The sequence below is a fragment of the Delphinus delphis genome, chromosome 9 (genome assembly GCF_949987515.2).
Source record: "Delphinus delphis chromosome 9, mDelDel1.2, whole genome shotgun sequence".
NCBI lineage: Eukaryota > Metazoa > Chordata > Mammalia > Artiodactyla > Delphinidae > Delphinus > Delphinus delphis.
Genome location: NC_082691.1, coordinates 106,667,204 through 106,691,466, shown reverse-complemented (window position 1 = coordinate 106,691,466; position 24,263 = coordinate 106,667,204). Strand labels below are relative to the sequence as shown.

Below are 24,263 nucleotides of genomic sequence, written 5' to 3'. Positions count from 1 at the left end.
TTGTGTCCAGTTTCGGCGGTGCTGGTGCACTTTGAGGGCACAGTGATCACGTCCTGTGTTGGACGTCTGGCTGGGAAGGGTGCTGGCAGGGTGCTTTCCCCCACCCAGGCCATGCTCGCTCACTGTGTGCTCAGCACTATCGGTTCTATGCTCGTGCCACTCAGGTTTTCTCTCTCTCCATCTTTTCTGCTATCGACTTCTAACCTGCACATTAGGATCACCTGGGGATCCTAATACTCGTTAAAAACACTAATGCTCGCTGTGTCCCCCAGTCGTCTGACTTAATTGGTCTGCACAGGTATAGGTTCGTGGTCTCATAAGCAGCTCACTAAATTCCAAACGGCAGCTTGGCGGAGCATGCTTTGCTTGGGCCATCTATCTCGCTGTCCTCTGAGTGACCCACGCAGGAGACCCCACCCAGCTCTGCGGTGGCCTCCCCGGGAAGAGCTGCCCCGTGCCCAGAGCCGGGAGGAAGATGAAGGCGGACAGCTCCCCTTTCCCCTCATCTTCCCAAGGTCATCACGGCAGGGGGCGTGCAAATGGCGCCTACAGAGGGGCGCCGTCTTCACCCTTCCCCCCCTCCCCGGTGTTTCACTCGGGTCTCTCAGTCTGGGGCCCAGTCCCTAGGGTAGGGCAAGGGTGGGCATCCGGCTTCCAGTTGCTTCTGCTTTTTCTTTCACTGTTGTTCAAATACATCCACGTTTCCCAGCCTCAAACTTTTAGTGACAGAGACAGTACAGTATAAAATCACAGAAAGAAGGACGTATTTCTGCACGTGACTCCTCTTTAGCCCTGAGCCCGCCCCCTTTGGGCTGTGGCTTCAGAACCTCCTTGTTTTATCCCTTTCTACCCAGGAGACAGGACCACGGAAGAGTGGACACGGGGATGGAAAAAGGGAGGAAAGGGAGCAGGTTCGGCGCCCGGGAGGGCGTGAGCGCCCGCAGCCCGTCGCGCGTGCAGGCAGCTGTGGGTTCCGAGGCGGGAGTGGACGCCTAGGACGGGGTGACCGGCTCCAGAGTGAAGAGGGGGGCCTGAGCTGGGGCGTGGCATTCGGGGAGCCGGGGCTGCGAGGAAAGGCGACGGGGTGGGGGGAGGCGGAGGGGCGCGCTAACCGCCCGGGGACACGGCCGGCCTCTCCACGCGCCCGGTGGGGCCCTCCTGCCTCACTGCCGCAAGCTTCCTGACAGACCAGGACCACCCCCAAAGGCTCTGCTTTCATGTTGTTGTAACGACAGTATTTTTGATCTCATGGGTTTAATGAGGCACGTGGTCAAGTTCATTTCACCTGTTTGTTTTCATTTTTGCTAGTGAGGTCCCTGGGGTCACAGCTGCAGCTGTGGCTCCCGTCATTTTGCCATTGGACAGCACTGTACCGGGCCGGCGGTGACCACCCTCCCCCTCCCCAGACCGCCAGTTAGTCCAGAATCCCCTCCGGAAGGTTGCAGCCTGAGGGAAGGCAGCTGCAGGGCTGCATCCTCACAGAGAGCGGCTGGGCAGGAGGGGACAGGGTTTTGCTGGCGAGGGCCTGGGGGTTCCAGGGCACAGCGGAAGGATTTCTGACGTTGGGGTGGGTGGGGAAGGGCTAGCACGGGGTCTCATGGGGACCGGGGCTGGGAGGTGGGCTGCAGCTTTGCGTGGCGGCCGGCTTGAACAGGGCAGGGGCCCAGGGCACCTGCATCACAGCCAGGCCCTCACAGCAAAGCCCAAAGCCTCAGGACGCGGGGTGATGGGCTCACGCTGGACCCCTGGGGACAGTCTTCCTCCAGGCCCTGACTCCAGGTGGAGGACAGGCCTGGGGTGAGCCTGGGGCCTTTGCTGCTTGACCCTGGTGTCCGAGTGGACCCATGGCCCCCATCTTAGAGATGCATTCTGTATTCCTCAGTTGTTTATAAACAGTTCCCGAGGCTTTTCCAACACAGTTCATTCTGATTTGGCCGATTGGCTTAACGGTGAGGTCTGGATTTATGGATCACATTGTTTCCATAAACTGAGTGAGTGCCATCTGCAGCTCTTCAAGGTGTGAGAGAAACATAAAGCAAGCAATAGAAGGTTTTATTTAAAAGAAGTTGTATTGGCAAAAGTGCCTTGAAATAAAAGAGTAACTGATATAATTAATAGTAATTCAATGTATCTGGCTAAAGGTTTTTTGGAAACCAAGAAATGATTTTAAGTGACTGGATAAAAATTCTTTTTGAAATTCAGGTGGTTTCCAAGTTTTTGAACAAAAATTGAAGGAAAGCCCAGTCAAGTTATTAGCTGATACAAGTTAAATTCAAAGAAATTGATGATAGATCAGTATGTGATTTTTGGCATTTTATTAAAATACATTCAAGGAATAAGGTACATTGCTATTAATTTTTTTTTCATTTCTGTCTGCTTTTTTTGGTGTGAACAAGTTTTCTCAGTATTTACATCTATTAAAAAATAAGAATAGAATATTTATTCTTAGAAACATAAATTGATTGAAAAAATAGTCTTAACCACAGCATTAAGAGGTGTGTTTCAACAAAATTTTAGTTTTATATTTGATAAGTACATATCAAATTTATAATCAGTTTATATGGCTTTGATCTATTTGTATCCCTAATTAATAAAAGTGTGAATCTAGAGCATTTTGGTCACGAGATGTTAAATATGTATCTGTATATACGTATATGTATTTTTATATATATATATATATATATATTTGCTGGAGACATGGTCCATAGAAGCTGCGTAGCAAAAGTAGATGCTACGTTAGGACAGAATTATGTGGGAAACGTGGAATTGACATATGCGTTCACGAACACTCGTTGTCCAGTTGCTAGAGAATTCAGACATCACTTGATATATATAAAGGATGATGTCACAGTTTTATTTTGAGTCAATCTTTATGTCAGAGATTGCATCCATTTCAGTCATTTAAGGCAAGACAGATTTTGATATCAGGCTAAAAAATGTCAGGATCCGAGCTCGCGTGGAACAGGCGGGGCCCGGGTACGGGCCCGGGAGTGGTGGGCCTTGGGGGAGGGGCTACGGGCGGGGTGGGGCTCGGGCGCACACTGGGAGGCGGAGGCGCACGCCCTCCGGAGGCCCCGCCCAGACGCTTCCAGTTCTCGCGAGAGCGGCGCGTGATGACGCGCGGGCTGGCGGAGCGCGTCGAGGGCGCCGGCGCGCGGGTTTGAATCTGGTCCGAGCGCGGGAAACTGCGGGTCCCGGGGACGAGGTGAGTGCCGCGGTGCCGGCTCGCGAAGGGCTGGGGGCAGAGGCCCGGGAAACAGCGGGGTCGGGCAGGTCGGGCCCCTAGCACCACAGCCCCCGCATGGGCCGTGATCTGAGCCCGCGGCCCGGCTGGCAGCTCTGAGGTGGCCGAGGAGGTGGGCACCGGGACCGGGAGCGCGCCACACTCCGCGCCTTCCCTCCAGGACTGAATTTAGAGGATATCCAGCTTGGACCCGGGACTGACACTGGACAGGACCCCCAGCCTGGGCTGGGAACTGACCCCGTATGGGACCCCCTGAGCCCTGGACCTGGGACTGACCCGAGACGGGACCCCCCCGAGCCCTGGACCGAGGGCTGACACCGGACAGGACCCCCAGTCCTGGACCCGCGACTGACCCCAGACAGGACCCCCAGCCTGGACCTGGGACTGACCTCAGTTCCCTGAGCCTCCGTGCTCTGGGAAACCCGTCCTCAAGTATCTCTCCTACGTCTGAGATGAATGGTTTGATCCAGGTGACGAGGGTTTTCCATGGTGACAGTGTGACAGGGATCTCTTTTTAATGCTTGTCTTAATTCAGTGCCAGACCTCCTGTGTGAAGAGCACAGTGCCATGGGGACGGTAGCTGCATGGTGGGATGGTCTCTCACCTAGAAGGTAGCTCTGGCTGGAAGGGTGAGGTCTTGTGCACATAGTAGTGCGTCACTTTGAGAGAGAGAGATTGCGCGTAAGTTAAGAAATTAGTAACCCTTGAAGAACTACAGTCAGAGAGACAGTGGGGAGTGTGACAATAAGTCTGGTAGTCTAGTGGCAGTGGATTACTGTGGTTAAGACCAACATGCGAAGAATTACACTTGGAAATAGAGCAAACCAGAAAAGTTAGCAGAATCACAAAAAATCCAGGAGGGTCCCCAGTTTAAGGTATATGATTCCATGCAGTTGATCGCACCTTTTTGGAATATTGTTTATTTAAACTCTTGAAATGGCACTGGCCATTATCACTCATCATGCTTGTTGCTGGTGGCCCTCCTGCCCGCTTAGCCAGTCACAAGTTATGCTCATAGCTCAGGCATCTGAGTTGAGGGGTGAGGTTACCACACTTCAGTGGTACTTATGTGGAAAAGTTATTTTCTATCCTTGTTGGTTTAATTTAAATGCTAAGATCTTGGAGTTCTGTATTTAAGATGACTCTATCCCCATAATTATTGCCGTTGGTACCAGTAATTTTCCATATTGCTCTCCTTATGACCGCAGGAGGTTTTCACTTATTTTTAAAGTGAGCATCCTGTTACATGTATGGTCCAATCATTTTGCTATTACTTCATTGGACTGATGTCTTTCAAACCGGGCACTGCTAGCACTAGGTGGTGTAAATGGAAAATACGATTTGTTAGGGGAAACACGGGCAGGGAGGGAGGTTGCACACAGTCCCTGAGCTCTCGTCCCGCAGGGGTGGGGAGGAGGGTGCTGTCGTTGGGAGCACCTGGTGCACACCCTAACAAGCTCCCAGGTGAGCCCAGGGCCACACTCTGCGTAACAGTGTGACTGTGACAGGGATTTTCTTGATGGAGGAATGGTGCTTTAGGAAGGAGAGTCTTCAGGATTTAGCAGCTGGCCTTGGTCTGTTCTGAGCTGACTCAGACCTGAAGGAGCATGTTGCGAAGGTGCTGAAAAGGGGGAGGAGGTGAGCCTCCTAGAGCTGTCGGGTTTCTCTTTCCTTGGTTGAGAACTGCGTTAACATTCGAAGGAAACATGATGTTATGTTGTTACTATTCTCAGGAAAGAAAACATGGAAGTTATTTTTATTTTAAATTAATTTTTATTGGAGTAGAGTTGATTTACAATGTTGTGTTAGTTTCTGCTGTACAGCAAAGTGAATCAATTATACATATACATATGTCCACTCTTTTTTAGATTCTTTTCCCATATAGGTCATTACAGAGTACTGAGTAGAGTTCCTTGTGCTATATAGTAGGTCCTTATTAGTTATCTGTTTTATACATAGTAGTGTGTATATATCAATCCCAGTCTCCCAGTTTATCCCTCCCTCCCCTTTCTCCCTTGGTAGGGAAGTTATTTTTTAGATATTATAACTTGTTTATGTCAGAATATTGTTAGAAGCTGTCTATCATCGGTGGTACAGGGATTTTCTTGCAGTTTTGGATACTAACTAATGTACCGAATTATATCTTGTAGGAAAAGGTATATTTGCAAATGCAAGTTTCAATATGATTGTGGTTTTTACTAGGGTTACAGAATAAATGCCACATGAAAAACAGTTTGATCTGCCATGGAAAAACGTGAGACATTTGTACAAGCAGTGTCGAAGGAGCTGATTGGAGAATTTTTGCAATTCATTCAACTTGATGTAAGTTTTATGTTTAGCTTTATTGTGTTTGTGACTGTTAATGTAAGACATTTTCCTAAAATCATTATATCCACAAATGAAATATAGTCATCTCAGTGAATCCGTAGGGTCTAAGGTTTATTTAAAAAAGTAACACAAAACTATACTCAAATAGACCTGCTGATGGGCAACTACTCCCAAGTGGTATTCCCTCCTTTCTTTTAAGAGGGTTGCTGTAAGGATGCTAAGTGGTGTAGTGCAGTGTGCTTCTAATTACTTAAGTCTTTACTGACCTCTTGCTACGTGCGTGGCACAGTGAGGAAGACATCCTTTTTGTCCTCGGTTATCTCCCGGGTTGTGGTGGATTCAGGCGTGAAACTAGAGCAGGGTAAGGGCTAAGCTGGGACAAGGATGGGGAGGGTCAGGGTAGTTTTATCAGGGATCTGAATGGGCTGCGTGGAGACTTGGGGAGAGAATTCCGGACAAAAGGGAAAGACAGAGACCCTTGAGCAGCTCGGGTGAGCAGAGGAGGCTGGTAGGATTAGGATGGAGAAGTGGCCTTGGAGGGCCCTGGGGGGCTGCCCCGCCCCTTGCCTAGTGAGGAGCCCTGCCAGTTCCACCTGCCCCTCCTCTCCAGCGTTCTCAGTCTTCCCGTATTCTTTTTGCATCATTGGAGAGTCAGTTGCAGGCCATGTCTCATTATCCCTCAGTATTTCCCTGGGTTTCCCTAGAACATAGACACTCTCCCATAGAGTCACAGTAAAACCTTCAAAGAGGGAGCTGGACGGTCACCTGCAGGGTGTTTGCGGGTCTTTTTGCCCAGTCCCGTATCACACTCTGTGCTCCACTGTCTGACTTGCTGGTCTCTTTAATCCAGAGAGTTTCACAGCATCCCTTTTCATGACTGACAGTCTTGAGAAGTGCAGGCAGCAGTTCTGTGGTCTGTCCTTCCTTTACCCTTGTTTGCTGATGTGGTTAAGTTTGTTTATGCGTTTTGGAGGAACTGCGTACATAAGTGGTGTTAAGACCTCCTCACTGGGTAGAAGTAGTTGACGATTCTTGCCTGAATCGATTATTACTATGATAGCTACAAAATTGTGATTTCCCAATCTCATATTGCTTCTGTATTTATTCATTGCTATTATCAGTATGGCCTCGTTGATTCTTGTCTTATTCAAAGGGTTACTATCCCTTACTGTCGCCATTTCGGTGCTCAGATTGTACCAGATTGGATTCAGGGACGAAGTCATGGCCCATGTTAGGTTGGAGACCAGAAACTCAGCATGCAGTCCTTGGTGTGGATGCATTATTATCGGTGTTGCTTTTGTTCTTACTTTAGCGCTAGCATACTTTTGTAACCTAATTATAGACCTGGAGATGGTGGACATCTGGATGGATTGATTTCAGGGAGGGTTTTTGCTGAGTGGGTGAAGATTACTTTAGCAGGACTGACTGGGGGGAGGAGGAATCTGCTACTTTCTGCCTGATAACCCCTTTGCTTTTCCCTTTTAAGAATGGACTTTGTGAAAACTACAGCCAAACTCTTGAACTTGTAACTAAGTTAGTGCATAAACTTTTCGTGAAAACTACAGCCAAACTCTTGAACTTGTAACTAAGTTAGTGCATAAACTTTTCGCCAAGGCTAGAACTAATTTTTTGTATTTGGAATGTAACAGTTGCTGTTTATTTTGCAGAAAGATGCTTCTGACCCTTTCAACTTAAGTGAATTGCTAGATGAATTGTCAAGGAAACAGAAAGAAGAGCTGTGGCAAAGACTCAAGAATTTATTAACAGATGTGTTGGTGGAGAGCCCGGTGGACGGGTGGCAGCCAGTGGAAGCCCCTGGTGAAGGCAGTATGGAAACAGAGCAGGGGTCAAAAATGGTAGCACTGGTCTTTCAAAAATCAATTTCCTTTTTCTTTGTTAAAAAATAATTGTTTTTTGTGTATAATTGAATTTTAAGTTAAGGAAAAATTTAAAGGTAGAAGTCAAGAATATCAGAAGTTCAGCTTTAATTCACTTTTTAGAATAAGTGTCAAATGTGGCTTGATTTTCTTTTACATTTAAAAATTAAATTTTAAGTTGATTTTAATTTACTTGTACTCTGATTTTTTTTATTTATAGAAAAAAAACATAGAAATAATTCATGCAATTACATCTGTGATTCTTGCTTCTGTGTCTGTTATAAATGAAAGTGAGAATTATGAAGCCTTACTGGAGTGTGCTGTTATATTAAATGGTAAGTTGACTCAGCTACAATGTGGCGTGTGTATGAGTGGTGTCTGAGTGACACTTGGTACAAGGGACCCTTCAGCAGCGGAGAAGCGGAACTTTGCAGTCAAGCTCTTGTACTTCAGCTAAAAGAAAATGAGCAAAAGAGCATTCTTTTAGGCGCTATCCTGAGTAATTATTTAGTGTAAGCCACATATAAATGTTTCACATGGTGAAAATGTGCGTTACTGAGCAACTGACTGCTCTTTAGGGGCTTTTAGAGATGTCTTATTTGACCTTCAGGACCAAGGATAAGAGCTGATAAAGGGGAAGCAGTCTGATTATAAATTTCTCAGCTAGTGATTACTGCCAGACATTTCAAGTTAGCCCAGCATTTGTGACATTGCATTTGTTTCTTTAAGTATGTTATGAACATGACCTGAGGAATAATTATTGACTCTTAGGGGAGTTTTACTATACTAATATTTATATCATGGTACTTTTCAAATTTTAACTAAAGTGTAAAACTGTAGTTATTAGTTTAGTGGGAACACTAGTCTGAATTAATGAGAAGATCTGATTTTGTAATATTATATGTGTAAAATTATAGATATAAAAGATGCAAAAGTAACTTTTAGTAACGTTCTTTAAGAAAAATATCCCAAGTACCCTCACCTCCACTGTGTGAATCTGATTAGTTCCATGTGACAGATTCTCAGCACCACTTGGTTTATATATCTGTTTAGTATGCTGTTTTATTAAGAATTCTTGTGTTGCAATAATGTGTCTTATTAAGAAGTTACCCTAACCAGTATGAAAGTAGCTCCCAGATGCTCGTGGGTGTTACCACCAGTTTATCTTCAGTCTCCCTACATGCTTTATAAAATGATGAGTGCTAATATTGTGCATCAATCCCTTGGGCTTCCCTGGTGGCGCAGTGGTTGGGAGTCCGCCTGCCGATGCAGGGGACGTGGGTTTGTGCCCCGGTCCGGGAGGATCCCGCGTGCTGCGGAGCGGCTGGGCCCATGGGCCGTGGCCACTGGGCCTGTGCGTCCGGAACCTGTGCTCCACAGGGGGAGAGGCCGTAGCAGTGAGAGGCCCGTGTACCGCAAAAAAAAAAAAAATCCCCATTAATTCAGGAATTTTACATCAGAGTAATGGCATTCGGATGTCTGTGGATTACAGTTATGAGCACATTATCAGTATCTTAAATTAGTTCTTGAGCTCTTCTGTTAATAACAGTACTATAGCTTTTGTATTCGTTATAATAGTTGCTTTTACTGTTTTTCACCAGTGAGCCAGAACTTGAGGCCAACAGACTGAGGGATGGTTGTAGTGTGTTGCTGATTACTACTGCTGAGCGTTGCCCTGGGCGTCTCTACACTCAGATTTGGAGCCCAGCGTCTGCCTCTTGTAGATTAGGAGTTTGGACAACAGGCCCTCTCTGGGTCTTCCAGTTCTAAAATTCTCGGTTCTACTGGGTCTGCTTTTTTTTTTTTTTTTTTTTTGTGGTACGTGGGCCTCTCACTGCTGTGGCCTCTCCTGTGGTGGAGCACAGGCTCCGGACGCGCAGGCTCAGCAGCCATGGCTCACAGGCCCAGCCGCTCCGCGGCATATGGGATCTTCCCGGACCGGAGCACGAACCCGTGTCCCCTGCATCGGCAGGCCGACCCCCAACCACTGCACCACCAGGGAAGCCCTGGGTCTGCTTTTATAACAGTGGAAAACAATTTTGTAATTAACACCATTTGTTTCTCATAACTAATGTGTACAAATCTTTGGCAAGTTAAACATAAGCTAATATTTGCTTGGCAAACCTTTTAAGCCATAGTGCTCTACACAGCTGAATATGGCCTAACACTGGTTCACTTTACTCATCGCGCAATGACTGCTCCATTGTAGGTATTTTGTATGCGCTACCTGAGTCTGAACGAGAGCTACAGGGCTCCATCCAGGATCTGTGTGTGATGTGGTGGGAGAGAGGCCTTCCTGCCAAGGAGGACATGGGGAAGACTGCTTTCGTCATGCTGCTGAGGAGAAGTCTCAAGACGAAAACAGTGCGTTCGCTTTCTAAAGTACACGCTGCGTGTTACTTGAAAGTGCAGGTGTTTATACCAGTTAGTAATTGTGTTTGCTCGCGAGAGGCCTGGCCCAGGGGCTTTCAGTTAGGGTTTTGCACTGGAGGATATTCAGAGGTGGGCAGTCGAGGGTGGGCAGAGGCTCCACGTGTGGTCGTACGCAGGCTTTCTCCCCGTCTTCCTCGGTATGTGGCCTTTGAGAGGCTGTCCCCATGGTGAGAATTGCTCAGGGAAGGACAGAAGGGGGTGGGGTGGTCAGGGAGGGCCTGCAGACCCGAGGGGGCGCTGGGCAGGAGGGCAGCCAGGGTGGGGCTGTGGACTGCAGCCCAGGCCTGAGGAAGCTTCGGCGGGGCCAACAGAGGGCATGGTGGGGGTCGAGTGTAACTTGGGCTGTTTCTCATCCTTCAGTCTTTGGTATACAATTCAGAAATCCAGAAAAAGAGCAGTATTTTTCCCTGATCAAACAACGGCAGATACTTATGTTCATCTTAGAAAATTGGGCAAATGAAGAAGAGGGAAAATGAGGAAGAGAAAAATCGTCCATAATCCCACAGCCAAGGTGACCCTTGTGATTCTAGGGATCTTTGGGGATTTCTCTTTGACCGCCCCCCTCATATCTGTACTTACTTGTCACAGATTCCTACAAAGGTACCTACAAAGTGAAATTTGTAGGTCAGTGGCTTTGAACTTGGAGCTCTTGGTACACATTGCCAACAGCTTTCTGTAAAGCTCGCAGCTGGTCCCGTTCTTACCACCTGTGGGAGAGTCCGTCTCACTGTGGGCTCCCAGGAGCAGTCAGCTATATGGCAGAGAAGAACATTTTTGGCTATGTCCTCAGCTAGTGCTCTGACTTTCTCTGCTGGCCATAGGAGTGCTTTGAAAAATCCTGGTTTGTGTCAGAACTTAGCCTTAAGCCATCACTGGTTTGCCTTTTTAAAATCCATTTTCACTGCCCTTTTTGTTCAGCTTTTAAATCAAGACTCTCTTTAACGTCTTCCTTATGTTCTACACCTGTGCCTTTACCACAGTAGCCGCTAGCCACACAGGGCCATTTACATTTCAAGTTAAGAAAGTTAAAGCTTTGTTTCCTCGGTGGCACCAGTCCCATGTCAGTTGCTCCATAGCCGGCCGTGGCTGATGCTCCACACTGGCCAGCATAGACTCATCCTCGTCGCACAAAACTGGCGAGCAGCACTGTCTGTCAACGTCTCTGCTTGCTTTTGCCTAGGTTTTAAGAAAATGTTCTCTAGAGCTCCATGTGCAAATTTTAAGACGTTTTCTCTTGTCATTAGTTCTTTCTTTGATGATACAAAATAGTCTCATAGTTATTTTGAAATGTGACCTTACCCTTTATAAAAGAAAAACTCAGGCGTTTTTCTTTTCATGTCATTCCCAGGGTGCAGACATCTGTCGGCTATGGCGTATCCATCAAGCTTTATATTGCTTTGATTATGATTTGGAGGAAAGTAGAGAAATTAAAGACATGCTGCTCGAGTGCTTCATAAATGTTCATTATATCAGAAAAGAAGAGGTAAATGGTTTTTCTTTTTTGGTGTGTTTGTGAACTGCTTTTTAATGGAAGTTTTTCTTAAGTTCATGTGTTTGCTGTTTGCATCATGCTCAGTGTATTAATAAAAGAGTCAGCTTAACTATCAAGAGCTATTGTATTTTTTGCAATTCATTTTTACTGCATGGCAGTGTTAAGCAAACGTTTTCCAAGTCCTTGCGTATTTCATCATTAAATCAGAAGGCAACAGGTGGCTGTGGGAATCCTGGGGGAACCATGATTGCATTTTAAATTAAAAATGAATAAAAATAAGGTTGAGCAAGCACTTCCCCATGGATCTGACCCTCTGCCCTAATTCCAGGTTAATTGGCATATAACTCAAACCCATCATCACACAGTATTCTTGGTTTCTTTTTCCTACCCATCCAATAAATCCAAAGAGAGACTTCTGGCCCAGTGCTACATTGTCCACTGGTGGTGACTCCCACATGTGGCTATTGAGCAGGCTCATGAAATGTGGCCAGTCCAGTTGTGGCCTTGAGTGAAAACTACACACGGATTTGAAACTTAATACGGGAAAAGAATGTTAAATATCTCACTAATAATTTTTATATATTTATTACATATTTAAATGATACTTTGGATATATTGGACTATATAAATATATTATTAAAGTTAATTTAATCTTTTTTACTTTTATTAATGTGGCTACCAGAGGATTAAAAATTGCAGAGTGGCTTGTCTGGTTCTCTTGGACATGTTGGTCCGTTGTCTTAGGAGTTTTCTGTAGTTGTTGTAGATCGACTGTATCTCCATGCGGGGATGCAAAGCCCATTTTTTTATTATAGAATGTAGCCTTCTTCTGATTACTTGTGGCCTGACAGATCTGATTGGAGGCAAAAGGAGGCAGTTGTCACCCCCCCGAAGGATGTGTGGGGAAGGACCTCCCAGAGGAGGGGGGGGCCCTAAATGAAGAGTTTGCTCAAGGTTTCACCCTCACAACTGGCCAGGGGAGCGAAGGATTTGACCCCAGTTTGCCCACTCCCCACGCACAGTCTCTGCTGGCGAGGTTAAAGGGCTGTACCAGATGACTGGCCACACTGGCCAAGACCTTCAGCTCTCAGGGTCAGAAAGGCTGTGTTCAGACCCCTGTTTGTCCACTGAGTAGGTGGTGACCTTGATCACACTCCTTTCAATCTAAGTATTTCCTTCTGTAAAATAGGAGCAGCAGGTGCCCTCTCCCAGGATTCCCTTGAGCGGCACACGAGGCCATTCATAGAGCTTTTAGTGCCTGCAGGACAGGAAGTGCCTTGATTGTGCTCTTGCTACTCTCCCATCATCATTGTTGGGAAGACGCTGGATGCATGGCCTCTGCCCTGAGTATCCCAGGGTTGTGAAATTTGGGAGAGTAAAGAAGTTACGAGTGGATTCAGATAAATAGACTTTATTTATATTGACTTATACATAGCAGTGGATGAAGTGTGCTTGTCTCACACATACATATGTGCAGGTGTAGACATAAATATATACGCGTGTGTCTTAAAGCTCTCTCTTTTTTTAAATTGATGTGCTCTTTTGAATTTAAGATATCTAAACTTAGTTTCCTTATCAGTCATTAATTTGGTCATGTCAGTTTCCAGTCATTCTTGGTAAACAAGAAATCTCTTCTATACTCTACTGGCAAGTTACTTCCAGTAAATACTTTTTTTTAAAGTTTATTTGGCTGCACTGGGTCTTAGTTGCCACATGTGGGACCTTTAATTGCGGCATGCATGTGGGATCTAGTTCCCCGACCAGGTATTGAACCTGGGCCCCCTGCATTGGGAGCGCAGAGTCCTAACCACTGGACTGCCAGGGAAGTCCCAGTAAATACTTTTTAAAAAACTTACCTGTTGCAAGCATATGGTTACCCTGCCTTTTGTATCAAAGTGTGTTGTGTGTCTGTAGGACTCCAGACACTGGTGTGCTGGTAGCAGTGAGAAGGTGATGGTGCCCTTCACAGGCAAACTCTGGGCAGATGTATTTTATTCCCCCTGTAGAGAGTAAATATAATCTTCCTTTTTAGGTTCACATGTGTAATCTAGTAGTATGCATAAAAATTAATATTACATGATATATGTATGACATTTATAACTACATATAATATATGGGGACTATATGTATTTGAAGATTCTACCTTGGCAAATACTCAGCCTCTTAACTTCATAAGCCCTCGGTTTTGTCGTTTATAAAAGATGAAATGAAGTGATGTTCAGTTCCATTCCCACCCCAAGATGCTAGATTTCAAGCATTCTTTGATTTTGGGTTGTGGAGACATCAGGACAGAGCCAGAGTGAAGTGCTGATGCATCATTTAACTTGACTACTGGGCTGTGGGGTAGCTATCTGGGTCACCCTGTGGTCGGATAGGAGTAGCCCAGAGGTGCCTGCTGCTCCGCCCTCCACGGGGAGCCTCCCACCTTCTGCTGCTGCCCAGCTCGGTCCCTCCGAGGCTCCCGCCGCCATCCCCACACAGGGCTGCCACCGGAAGCACTGTGCTCGAGTGCAGCTTCAGTGTGTAGATTCTAACTTAGAAGTATGGATGCTTCCTTGTTGGGTGTAGCAAACTTCAGTGTTACTACACTTTCAAAGAATGTTTGTTTTTTGGTTCCTGGGAACTTTTTATTTGGTTGCAATTTTAACATTATATTCTATTTTTTTAATTTATAGGGAAGAAGATTTCTTAGTTCTCTCTTCAACTGGAATATAAATTTCATTAAAATGATCCATGGGACCATTAAAAACCAGTTACAAGGATTACAAAAGTAAGTATTAAGGGTAATTAATATTTTGTGCTTAGTGTGGTTTTGAAAGTTTCTATGTGACCTGACTTTTTTTTTTTTTTCGGTACGTGGGCCTCTCACTGTTGTGGCCTCTCCCGTTGCGGAGCACAGGCTCCGGACGCGCAGGCTCAGAGGCCATGGCTCGCGGGCCCAGCCGCTCCGCGGCATGTGGGATCTTCCCGGACCGGGGCACGAACCCGTGTCCGCTGCATCAGCAGGTGGACTCTCAACCACTGTGCCACCAGGGAAGCCCGAGTGACCTGACTTTTAAATTATATTAATGCATTAGAAGCTTAAAAAATTATCTCTTAAACTATTATTTATTATGTACTGTTGTATCACTGGATATTTTTTTTCCTTGCTATAGGAAACCATTTTTTTTCCGTAGTGACACTGAAATTAAGATTTTACTTTGTGGTAGTTCTTTAAATAGTCAAATTATTTACCAGTTAAATTTCAGCTTCAATCATAGTAAAGCCCACGTCACTAGCACTTTTGATACCTTTGGACGTAATGTGCACTGTGCAGTTTCCCGTGGACTGAGCTATGTGGTTGGTGGGAAGAGCCCTTGGGGAAGGGGCTTGGAAGCATGCCCTTGTACGAGCTCCCAGCCTCTGGGCCCTGAGAGCATTTGGAGCTATCTGCTGGATTCACGGCCAAGTACTTAATCTGCTCCGGGGCTGAAGGAGGCTGCATTATTTATTTATTTATTTATTTATTTACTTATTTATTTATTATTGGCTGCGTTGGGTCTTCATTGCTGCGCACGGGCTTTCTCTAGTTGCGGTGAGCGGGGGCTACTCCTCGTTGTGGTGCACGGGCTTCTTATTGTGGTGGCTTCTCTTGTTGCGCAGTACGGGCTCTAGGCACGTGGGCTTCAGTAGTTGCGGCACACAGTCTCAGTAGTTGTGGCTCTCAGGCTCTAGAGCGCAGGCTCAGTAGTTGTGGTGCACGAGCTTATCTGCTCCACGGCATGTGAGATCTTCCCGGACCAGGGCTCAAACCCGTGTCCCCTGCACTGGCAGGCAGATTCTTAACCACTGTACCACGAGGGAAGCCCGAGGCTGCATTTTAAAACCAAATCCTTGTGTTTGCTTTGGCAGCGCATATAATAAAACTGGAATGATACAGAGTAGATTAGCATGGCTCCTGTGCAAGGATGACACCCAAATTCGTGAAGTGTTCCATATTTTTTACAGATTGTCTACAAACACATGAAAGCATGCTCAACGTCACTAATCATTAGAGAAATGCAAATCAAAACTACAATGAGGTATCACCTCACACCAGTCAGAATGGCCATCATCAAAAAATCTACAAACGATAAATGCTGGAGAGGGTGTGGAGAAAAGGGAACCCTCTTGCACTGTCGGTGGGAATGTAAATTGATACAGCCACTGTGGAGAATAGTATGGAGGTTCCTTAAAAAACTACAAATAGAACTACCATACGACCCAGCAATCCCACTACTGGGCATATATCCTGAGAAAACCATAATTCAAAAAGAGTCATGTATCACAATGTTCATTGCAGCACTATTTACAATAGCCAGGACATGGAAGCAGCCTAAGTGTCCATTGACAGATGAATGGATAAAGAAGATGTGGCACATATATACAATGGAATATTAGCCATAAAAAGAAACGAAACTGAGTTATTTGTAGTGAGGTGGATGGACCTAGAGACTGTCATACAGAGTGAAGTAAGTCAGGAAGAGGAAAACAAATACTGTATGCTAGCACATATATATGGAATCTAAAAAAAAAAAACCGAATCCTCAAACTCTTGAGGTGGGCCTGGTTGCATCAGGCAGCTGTGTAAGTATGGAGCCGGGATGTGATTCTGGATCTTTGCTTGTTTACTAGAATGCTTTCTCCTGTTCCCTCATTTGCAGAATGTTTAGGTTGAACCAGCAGATTTTCCTAATTATGGATCTAAGTCAACCCTGGTATTTTAGGGCTCCCTGTACCTGAGCGAACTAGTCCGGAAAGTCCAAAATGACTTCAAGTCAAAAAGTGTACTTATATTTAGAGGCTTTTTACTTAAGGATTTGGTTCTGGGCTATGTGTCATAGTTTTATAGGAAATAATAAAGTTCTGGGGAAGCCGGACTGAGAAGGAAGAAATGGTTTGATATTTCAGTCCTCCTTCTCTGGACTTTTGTTTTCTACTTTCTGCTGCAGGTGGATAACATATCTCTGTTTTGCAAAGCACTAGTCCAAAACAGTTTCTTCTTCCCTAGGAGAGGAGAGTTCCTGAAATGATACACATTAAAAATATAATTCTTCTGACTTGCATTAAAATTTTTTGATTTTTTCTTCTAGATCTTTGATGGTACACATTGCAGAAGTTTATTTCAGAGCTTGGAAAAAGGCTTCAGGGAAAATATTAGAGGTATTTCCTTTTCGTTTTATGAAATGTTAACGTTTTTATTGTGTTCTGGTTACTAAGTAAGTAGCTACAGTAGGGCCATTTGAAACCTGTGCTGTTGCTTGTCTGTCACACTAAAGCCCATGGTGAGCGTCCTCCACGCGCATTCAAGGTCACGTCCGTGCCTGAGCACAGCCTCAAGATGCCCGTGACTCACTGTGCTGTGTAGTTTGAGTGGAATCAAGACTTTTGCCCCAGGCATTTTGGCAGCTCTAGACCTGTAGTGCCCAGCCACATGTGGCTGCCGGGCCTCTGAAACGTGGCCAGTCCAAACTGAGATGGGCTGTAAACTCACCAAACTTGGAAGACAGTGTGGGAAAAGAAGAACGTAAAATATCTCGTGGTTATTTAAAAAAGAATATTGATTGCATGTTGAAATGATAGTGTGTTGGATATATTGGGCTAAACAAAATATATTATTAAAACAAGTTTACCTTTTCCTTTTTCTGATTTTTATGTGGCATCTAGAAAGTTTAGAATTGTGTTTGTGGCTTGGGTCCTGTTTCTTCTGGCCAGTGCTCCTCGGTACCCTCTGGCCACCTCTTTCACATCATCTGAGAATTTAAAGACTGTGTTTGAATACAGCTAACCTGTAATGACTATAACACCTACATTCTGGCTGTGTAATTCACAGTCACAATTAAACATTCACAGGCTCTTTTGGAAAAAAATCAAAAGAAAGTGTCTTTGTCTGATATCCCTTATGTTTTTCTCATACTAGGTTCTTAGATGTGTTTTTTTCCTTCTGAGAGTAAAATTTTTACTCTTAAGTCATAAAGGGGTCTTTCCTCCTGGGGGAGCAGGTCCTGGACTGGTGGAGGTGGGGAGAGGGGAGGTTAACCACCGGATGTTTGGAGTTGATTTCTGCCCACTCTGCTCTCCTGCCCAGCTTAAGCTTTGGTTAACTATACTGGGGTCTATCACTGACATCTACTTCTAGAAAACTAAAACTTACCACTTCTGTTCCCCTGCTGACAACTTGTAGAATAGTTTTACAGTGTATAATTTTTTGGAGAAATGGCAGAACTGGGACAATTGTTATGCATTTTTTGCATTGCTTTATTACTGCATGAAACTTGTTCACAGGAAGGAGTATTTGTTCCCCTTTTCTCCAATAGTGGTTTAAAAAATAGGAGTTTGTAATTTAAAAGTTAATTTTGACTAGATCTGTACCAAATTAGTACTAGCAATTTGTACTTCTCAGCTTCACTCCCTTCCCTCTCTTCCCTCTGTCCCTTCAAGTTTTTAAAGCAAATTCCAGACGTGACACCTTATTTATGTGTACTTCAGTATGCATCTCTAAAAAGTATGGTTGTACAGTGCCATTATCATACTTCACAAAATTAACAATAATTCCTGCGGATTTAAAAAATTAATTGGGTCATATTTAAATTTCTCTGCTTTGTTTAAAAAATGTCTTTTTATAGTTTTTTTTGGAATCAGGATCCAGCAAGTCTCCCAATTGCATTTGCTTGTTACAGCATTTAAACCTCTTAGAGCATTCCTCACTCTTCTCTTTAAAAAAAAATGTCTGCCATTGATAATGTTGAAAAGCCTGGGTCAGTTGCAGGATGTCCATGTTCTGGTAGTTAGCTCTCAGGGGTCAACTTCTGTGGCCCAGACACTTGACTGGCAGTGCCGTGTGTCTCCTATGTCATCGCAAGTCAGACAGTTCAAAGTTAATGGAGAAGAGGTAAAAATGTTAGTAGCAAATTTTCCTTATCTCCTTCCCTAAAACCACGGAATCCTGGGTATGGAGGCAGAATGCAGGCTAACACACCAGGCCTTCACAGTCCTGGCTTGAACGAGGAGCTGCCACATCCCCGCCCCTGCCCCGCCCCTCTCTGTGGCAGCCCTGAAAGGTGGTGTTTTGGTCAGTTTGGAATCATGGCCCCCACCTTAGAGGTAGTTCATTGTCTGTTCTGGGGGGGCTCTTGGAACATATCCAGTCTTCTGAGATTATCAGGATGACTCAGGAGAGGGTGCTCCCCGGCCCCCCTCAGTCTCTGAGCCCTGTCTGGCTTGAACCAGGCTCCAGTGCCCTGCTATTTAGCACAAATGTGATATTTCATCAAATAAGACAAAGGAAACTAAAAGTTCTCTTTGGTATATGAAGATGAAAGGAATTCTAAGAGGTGTAGACTTAAAGTCGAAAAGCTCTGATGAAAGGATCCAGGCTTTTTCCCTCATGAAATAGAAGATGAACAGATCAGACGGTCCTTTTGTGCTCTAACCACTGTAATGCCTGTCCTGCCGTCTGTGGGAATGCACTCACCCAAGTTCTCGCGTTCGGTGTCGTTGCAGGCCATCGAAAATGGCTGCATCCAGGACTTCTTGTACCATGGGGTCCACCTTCCTCGGAAGTCTCCAGTGCACACCAGAGTGCGCGAGGTGAGCCACACTCTCACAGCACTTTTGAAAATCATGTCTCATCTTTTTTGTTTTCAGATAATTGTTTTTGTGAAATTTTGTTAAGCTTTCACAGGCATCCGTTAAAAGGATTTCTCGGAATCTTGATACTTGGAACCTGGGACTTTTACCCTGCCACCAAAGTTTTGATTAGGAAAACAAAGGTCTACAATTAAGACGTCAGAACTTTATTCAAACAACTTTAATTGAATTATTCGACATAAAAATGCATAGAATCGTCACTTCCTTACTGCCGCTACCACTGTTTCCAAGAAAGGCTATTCAAGATTATCTTTTGTTATTTACTCTCATACATTACATTTCCACTTTGTATTCTGCAAACCAAATTGAGTAAATGCTGTGATAGTTTCTCTTGATACAATTTTATTTTTAAAAGGTAGTCTCAGAATTTGGATATGGATTTTATCCTCATGTTGTGCGTGATCTGACTAAACAAGGCTCTGCTGTCAGTGTGGTTATTACACTGATAGGAGTTGGCTAATCACAGTGACCCTGGACTGACTAAACAGGGCTCTGCTGTCAGTGTGGTTTTTACACTGACAGGAGTTGGCTGATCACAGTGACCCTGGGGAAGGAATTGGAAGGTCTGGTCTGTGGTGCTGGTCAGTGCCCTAATCCAGGGGCGACGCCTTCTTTGCTTTCTGTTAGTCTTGGCAACTGTGTGTCAAGCTAAGGGAAGAAAGGCTACCTCTTCATTTTTTTGTATAGTGAAACTATTATTTGTAGGACGTAAATTTACTAATTATATTAAGTTTGAATGGACAAAAAACATTTCTTTTATGTTTTTGATGATTTACTTTGCATTATCCAAAGATAAAGAACCAGGGATAAATATATCCACGTGCCCCTTCCAAGCCCCCAGCACACACACAGCCCCAGGTGCTTCATAAGCTGTAGGACAGTTGGGGTCACTTACTTCATGTGTATGATTTGGCGTTTCAGATTCTATTTAATCATAAAGAATAACGTCATGTTAAACTGTACAGATGTGTGGTGTAGTTGCTTCACTCTTGGACCAAATAACTAAAGACTTTTTCATACCTGATTTTCTGCTGTGATAGTGTGAGTGATTAAGGTATTATAAGTATAGGTATCATCATTTGTTAAATTTATGGAAAAATGCACAGAAGGAATTGAAAGGCAGAATATTAGATTTCACTTTTCAAATGAAATGTATTCCTGGACTCCAAGTAATTGTTCCTACTGCTTATAACACATTATAGCTTCTTTCTCAAATCCTTTTTTTGATAAATATCAAATTTACCTGATAAGTCATTTTATTGCTATATTGAAAGAAGCTTCAGGAAATACCTTAGGAGTCATTTGAAAGTAAGAAATCGTCATATCGTTGATGAAAATCTTCTAAAATTAGGTAGTAGTAATGGTTGCACAACTCTGAATATACTAAACCCCACTGAACTATATACACTTTAAAAGAGTGACTTTTATGGTATGTGAATTGTATCTCAGTACAGCTGTTTAAAAGCTTTCTATGAAGTGAGTATACCATTGATAACAAATTAATATTGTACACAGAAAGACAAATGATAGACTAAAATCTCCTAAATGAAAAATTAACAATCAGAAAAAAATAATCCCCAGATTGTAGTTTTTAGGGCAAAATTGATTCAAGTTTGCTTAAAGTATAGTCTGTAGTTTTATAGCCTAATTTAAAATTTTTTTCCATTTTTCATTAATATAATTTTAGCTCCAAGAGTTGTGAATTAAGGAAAAAGGCAACATTGATTGTTGTTGGGGGCAGGAGTCTGTGAAGAGTTGCTGGAAGATTCTGGCTGGTTAAAAAGGGAGTAGAAGAGAACAAAGGGATGGAGCTAAAAGAGCAGTGTGTTTTCTGATTATCCATGAGTTTGGGGATGAACTTGACATCTAAGTTAAGTTTCTCCTGGAAAGGATCACTAGGCAGTGACACCTGTTTGAGATAAAGTCACCCCTCGGGATCTGCGGGGGATTGAGTACCAAATGCACGGATGCTCCAGAGCCTTATACATCCCCGTACACTTTACATCATCTCTAGATTACTTACAGTAACCAATACAGTGTAAATAGTTGTAAATACTATGTAACTATTATGTAAATAGTTGCTAGTACGCAGCAAATTCAAGTTTTGCTTTGAAACTTTCTGGAATTTTTTTTTTTTCCAAATATTTTCTATCCAGGCTTGGTTGAATCCACAGATGCAGAATCTGTGGATATGAAGGGCTGACTGTATATCCTGTTTTTGAATGCCCAATATAGGTTCTTAAAACAAAAGACGGTTGTAGCCAGTGCATTGTAGAATCAGAATGGGTTGTAGAAAGCACTTAGGCTGACTCCTTTTTCATTTGACCCTGAAGGTCAGAGGTGTAAGTGACTTTTTATGAGGTTTTGTGGCTACTGGTAGAAGAGTAGAAGCTGGAACCCAAACCTTTGTACAGCCCAAGGCCGTGGGTCTTTCTCTCCACCATAGATGCCTTTTGCATGATTTCCATGTTCCGTGCTGTCAGCATGTCTTTCCACTGTGGTTCCTGTTAGAAAGATTTGTCAAGACTTATGAATAAGGTGCAGCCTATGCTCCCTGTTGTTTCCTCAAAGTAGGATCTTAGATGCTTTTTTGAAAACACCAATGTTACCATTCTGTTCTTCTGTTCTTGGCTCTTAGGTGCTGAGTTATCTTCATCGTCAAAAGGAAGTTCGGCAGGGAGTGGAAGAGATGCTTTACAGATTATATAAGCCCATCCTTTGGAGAGGATTAAAGGTACACGTCTTCAATAGTCTCTCTGTTTAGAATGCTAATTATGCTTTTGAGTTTCACGTACTCTAATTCAGAATTGCAGTAAGGCACTAAAAGTAAGACTCGAGGCTGGGAATGCTGTGAGATTTCGGGTGAATATTTTATTCTTTTATTAAAAGCATTTCTTAAACTGGGAATCTGAATTGGTTTAGTGCAGACTGCACAGCTGGAAGGAGGGTAGACATGCTAATAAGTAAACCGGCAGAGCTGGGCTGTACCGTCCTGGTCCTCAGGACCTCCTGCTGGTGACTGGGGGACAAGATGACAGCACTCTGAGGAGTGGTCAGACGAGCACACGGGTAATTTTCAACACAGGTGACTCTGGTGTTGGGAGCGGGACATGATGGTCACTGTTTCTTAATGACACAAGATGGGCTTTGAAGCAAGGAAACATCTTTTAATATCTGTCGACATGGAGCTGGGAGTTCAGCTTCACTTAAGGAAGGTCTCACAAGTTTGGTTAGTTTAAATGTTACAGTTGTCTTTAATTTGTAGATAAGTCTATACTGAGACACTAGAAGCATTACTTTAGGAATTCTACACTGAAGCCTTTGAATGTCAGCTCGCTCTTTGGATTCTGAAACTCTTCTTTCAACTATTCCAGGCCAGAAACTCGGAAGTCCGGTCCAATGCTGCACTGCTGTTTGTTGAAGCATTTCCTATTAGGGATCCAAACTTTAATGCCATTGAGATGGATAGCGAAATTCAGAAACAATTTGAAGAACTCTATGTATGTATTTCATGTGGTCGAGCTCTTTAAGCCTTCAGCTCTATCTGGGCCTCGTGTGGGTCCTGGCCATCCCCCCGTAACTGCCCTGTGCTGACCCCACATGGCAGACTTTCCAGATCTTGACATTCTTCAAGGAAATCCATTCTCTCCCTGGTACCTCTGTGACAGTGTGGACTCGTAATCTGTTTCCTCTTCCTCTCAGTCTCCTCTAGGACATCTAGTCGTTTATTGTGGGTAGTTTTAAGCGTCTTACGTTTGTCCCCGTCACCCTAGCAGAGAGACATTGTAACAGTGGTTAGGACAGACGCTGTGTTTGATTCCATCCCTCGTCTGATAGCTGTGAAGCTTGGGGCAAGTTTGGGCACTGACTTTTCTGTCTTCATCTGTGAAGCGGGCACGGTGATAGTGCCTGCTGTAAAGTTGCGTGGCAGCGTTGTGAACAAACACACACTGGTTATGTTTTAAGGCAAGTGACGCCTGTTGCAATGGATGTTTTTCAGATGACTGACTTTTCGAATGAGACGTTAGGACATCAGGATGCGACATTTATTTCCAAGGGGTGTCTCGAATCTTTTCACCTGGTGGGAGAGTGTGAGCCTCTGCTTCTTTCTCTACAGCCCTTTACATTTGCAGGGTCTCCTGACACAAGCTAAGAAATATTACTTATTGTCCTAGTTAGTAGAATAACATTTTAGGAGGTGATAGCAAAAATGCCATGGTGATGGTTACCCGTAGCAGCCCTAAAAACTTCCTCTGGTTTGTTTGTTTTCTGATCTCCTATGAAAAATCTCAGACATGCAGAAAGTTGAAATAATAGTATAATGAGTATGTGTCTACTTACCTCTTCACATGCATTCACATATGTGCATTCACATATACATGCATAAACACCCAGCCACACACACAGACACACGCACCCCTAAAATGGACAGTCATTAGTATTTTGCCATGTGTGCCTCACCTACATGTATGTTTATTTACAAGTCCCTTTGAGGATCATGGTTAATTTTGTGGAAAGATGTTGTTGGGCAAACCAAAACTAGATTTTGGTAGCTTTTAGCCATAAAACTATGAAAAAAACTTTTGCTCTTTTTAATGCAGGTGTCCAATCTATGAACCACCTCTGTTTTTGCCTGAGTGTTTAAGTCTCTGCATTTGAATGCAAAGATGGAGTGTGTGGCGGTGGCCCAGCTCCCACCCCTCCTACATTGGACCCGTTGTGTTACTTGCCTACAGTGATTGCTTGGCCCCAGCCGCTGACCTGACTGTATACGAGGACGACGTTGCAGGACTGGGGCCACCTGTCAGCCCGCAGATGGCAGTTTGCACAGTGATTAGCGTGGGGTCAGGCATTTTGTTCCGAATGCCGGTTCCCACCTAAGAAGTCTGATCTCTTTCAAATTACTTCCTCTCTCTCTAGTCCTGGTTCTTCTTTAAATCTGGGAATAATATTTTATAGGATTGTGATGAGGTTTCAGTGAAAATTTGTGTATAAAGCATTTAGCTCAATCCCTAGCCCTAAGATGACAGTGGTTATAGCTGTACAAAAGGACATTAAAATATGTAAAGGGTTGTAACTGTCACACACAGTCCTCTATAACTCAGAGCAGTCTATATTCGGATTAATCACGGTGAGTTTTGTATTTGTTTTATTAACTATTTAAAAAATAAAAATTATTGCATGCTATTTTGTTCGAATTTAAGGAAAGAAAAGCACTAAA

The 24,263-nt window shown here is 44.1% G+C and overlaps 1 protein-coding gene and 1 non-coding gene across 2 annotated transcripts in view; both read left to right on the top strand.

The window, feature by feature from the left end:
- The first annotated feature begins 3,160 nt into the window (after positions 1-3,160).
- The window catches only part of NCAPG2 (non-SMC condensin II complex subunit G2), a 61,841-nt gene continuing 40,738 nt past the window's right edge, over positions 3,161-24,263 (top strand). Inside the window, exons 1-11 of the mRNA XM_060020089.1 lie at positions 3,161-3,205; positions 5,447-5,566; positions 7,240-7,428; positions 7,670-7,784; positions 9,659-9,813; positions 11,231-11,365; positions 14,050-14,144; positions 16,486-16,555; positions 18,896-18,982; positions 21,681-21,776; positions 22,417-22,542. Of these exons, the coding sequence (XP_059876072.1) occupies positions 5,489-5,566; positions 7,240-7,428; positions 7,670-7,784; positions 9,659-9,813; positions 11,231-11,365; positions 14,050-14,144; positions 16,486-16,555; positions 18,896-18,982; positions 21,681-21,776; positions 22,417-22,542 (1,146 nt within the window). The 5' untranslated portion in view covers positions 3,161-3,205; positions 5,447-5,488. The remainder of the gene's footprint in view (positions 3,206-5,446; positions 5,567-7,239; positions 7,429-7,669; positions 7,785-9,658; positions 9,814-11,230; positions 11,366-14,049; positions 14,145-16,485; positions 16,556-18,895; positions 18,983-21,680; positions 21,777-22,416; positions 22,543-24,263) is intronic.
- LOC132431428 (U6 spliceosomal RNA) lies at positions 15,250-15,356 on the top strand. Its single transcript, XR_009520734.1, has one exon. It is a non-coding gene; the product is annotated as a U6 spliceosomal RNA (small nuclear RNA).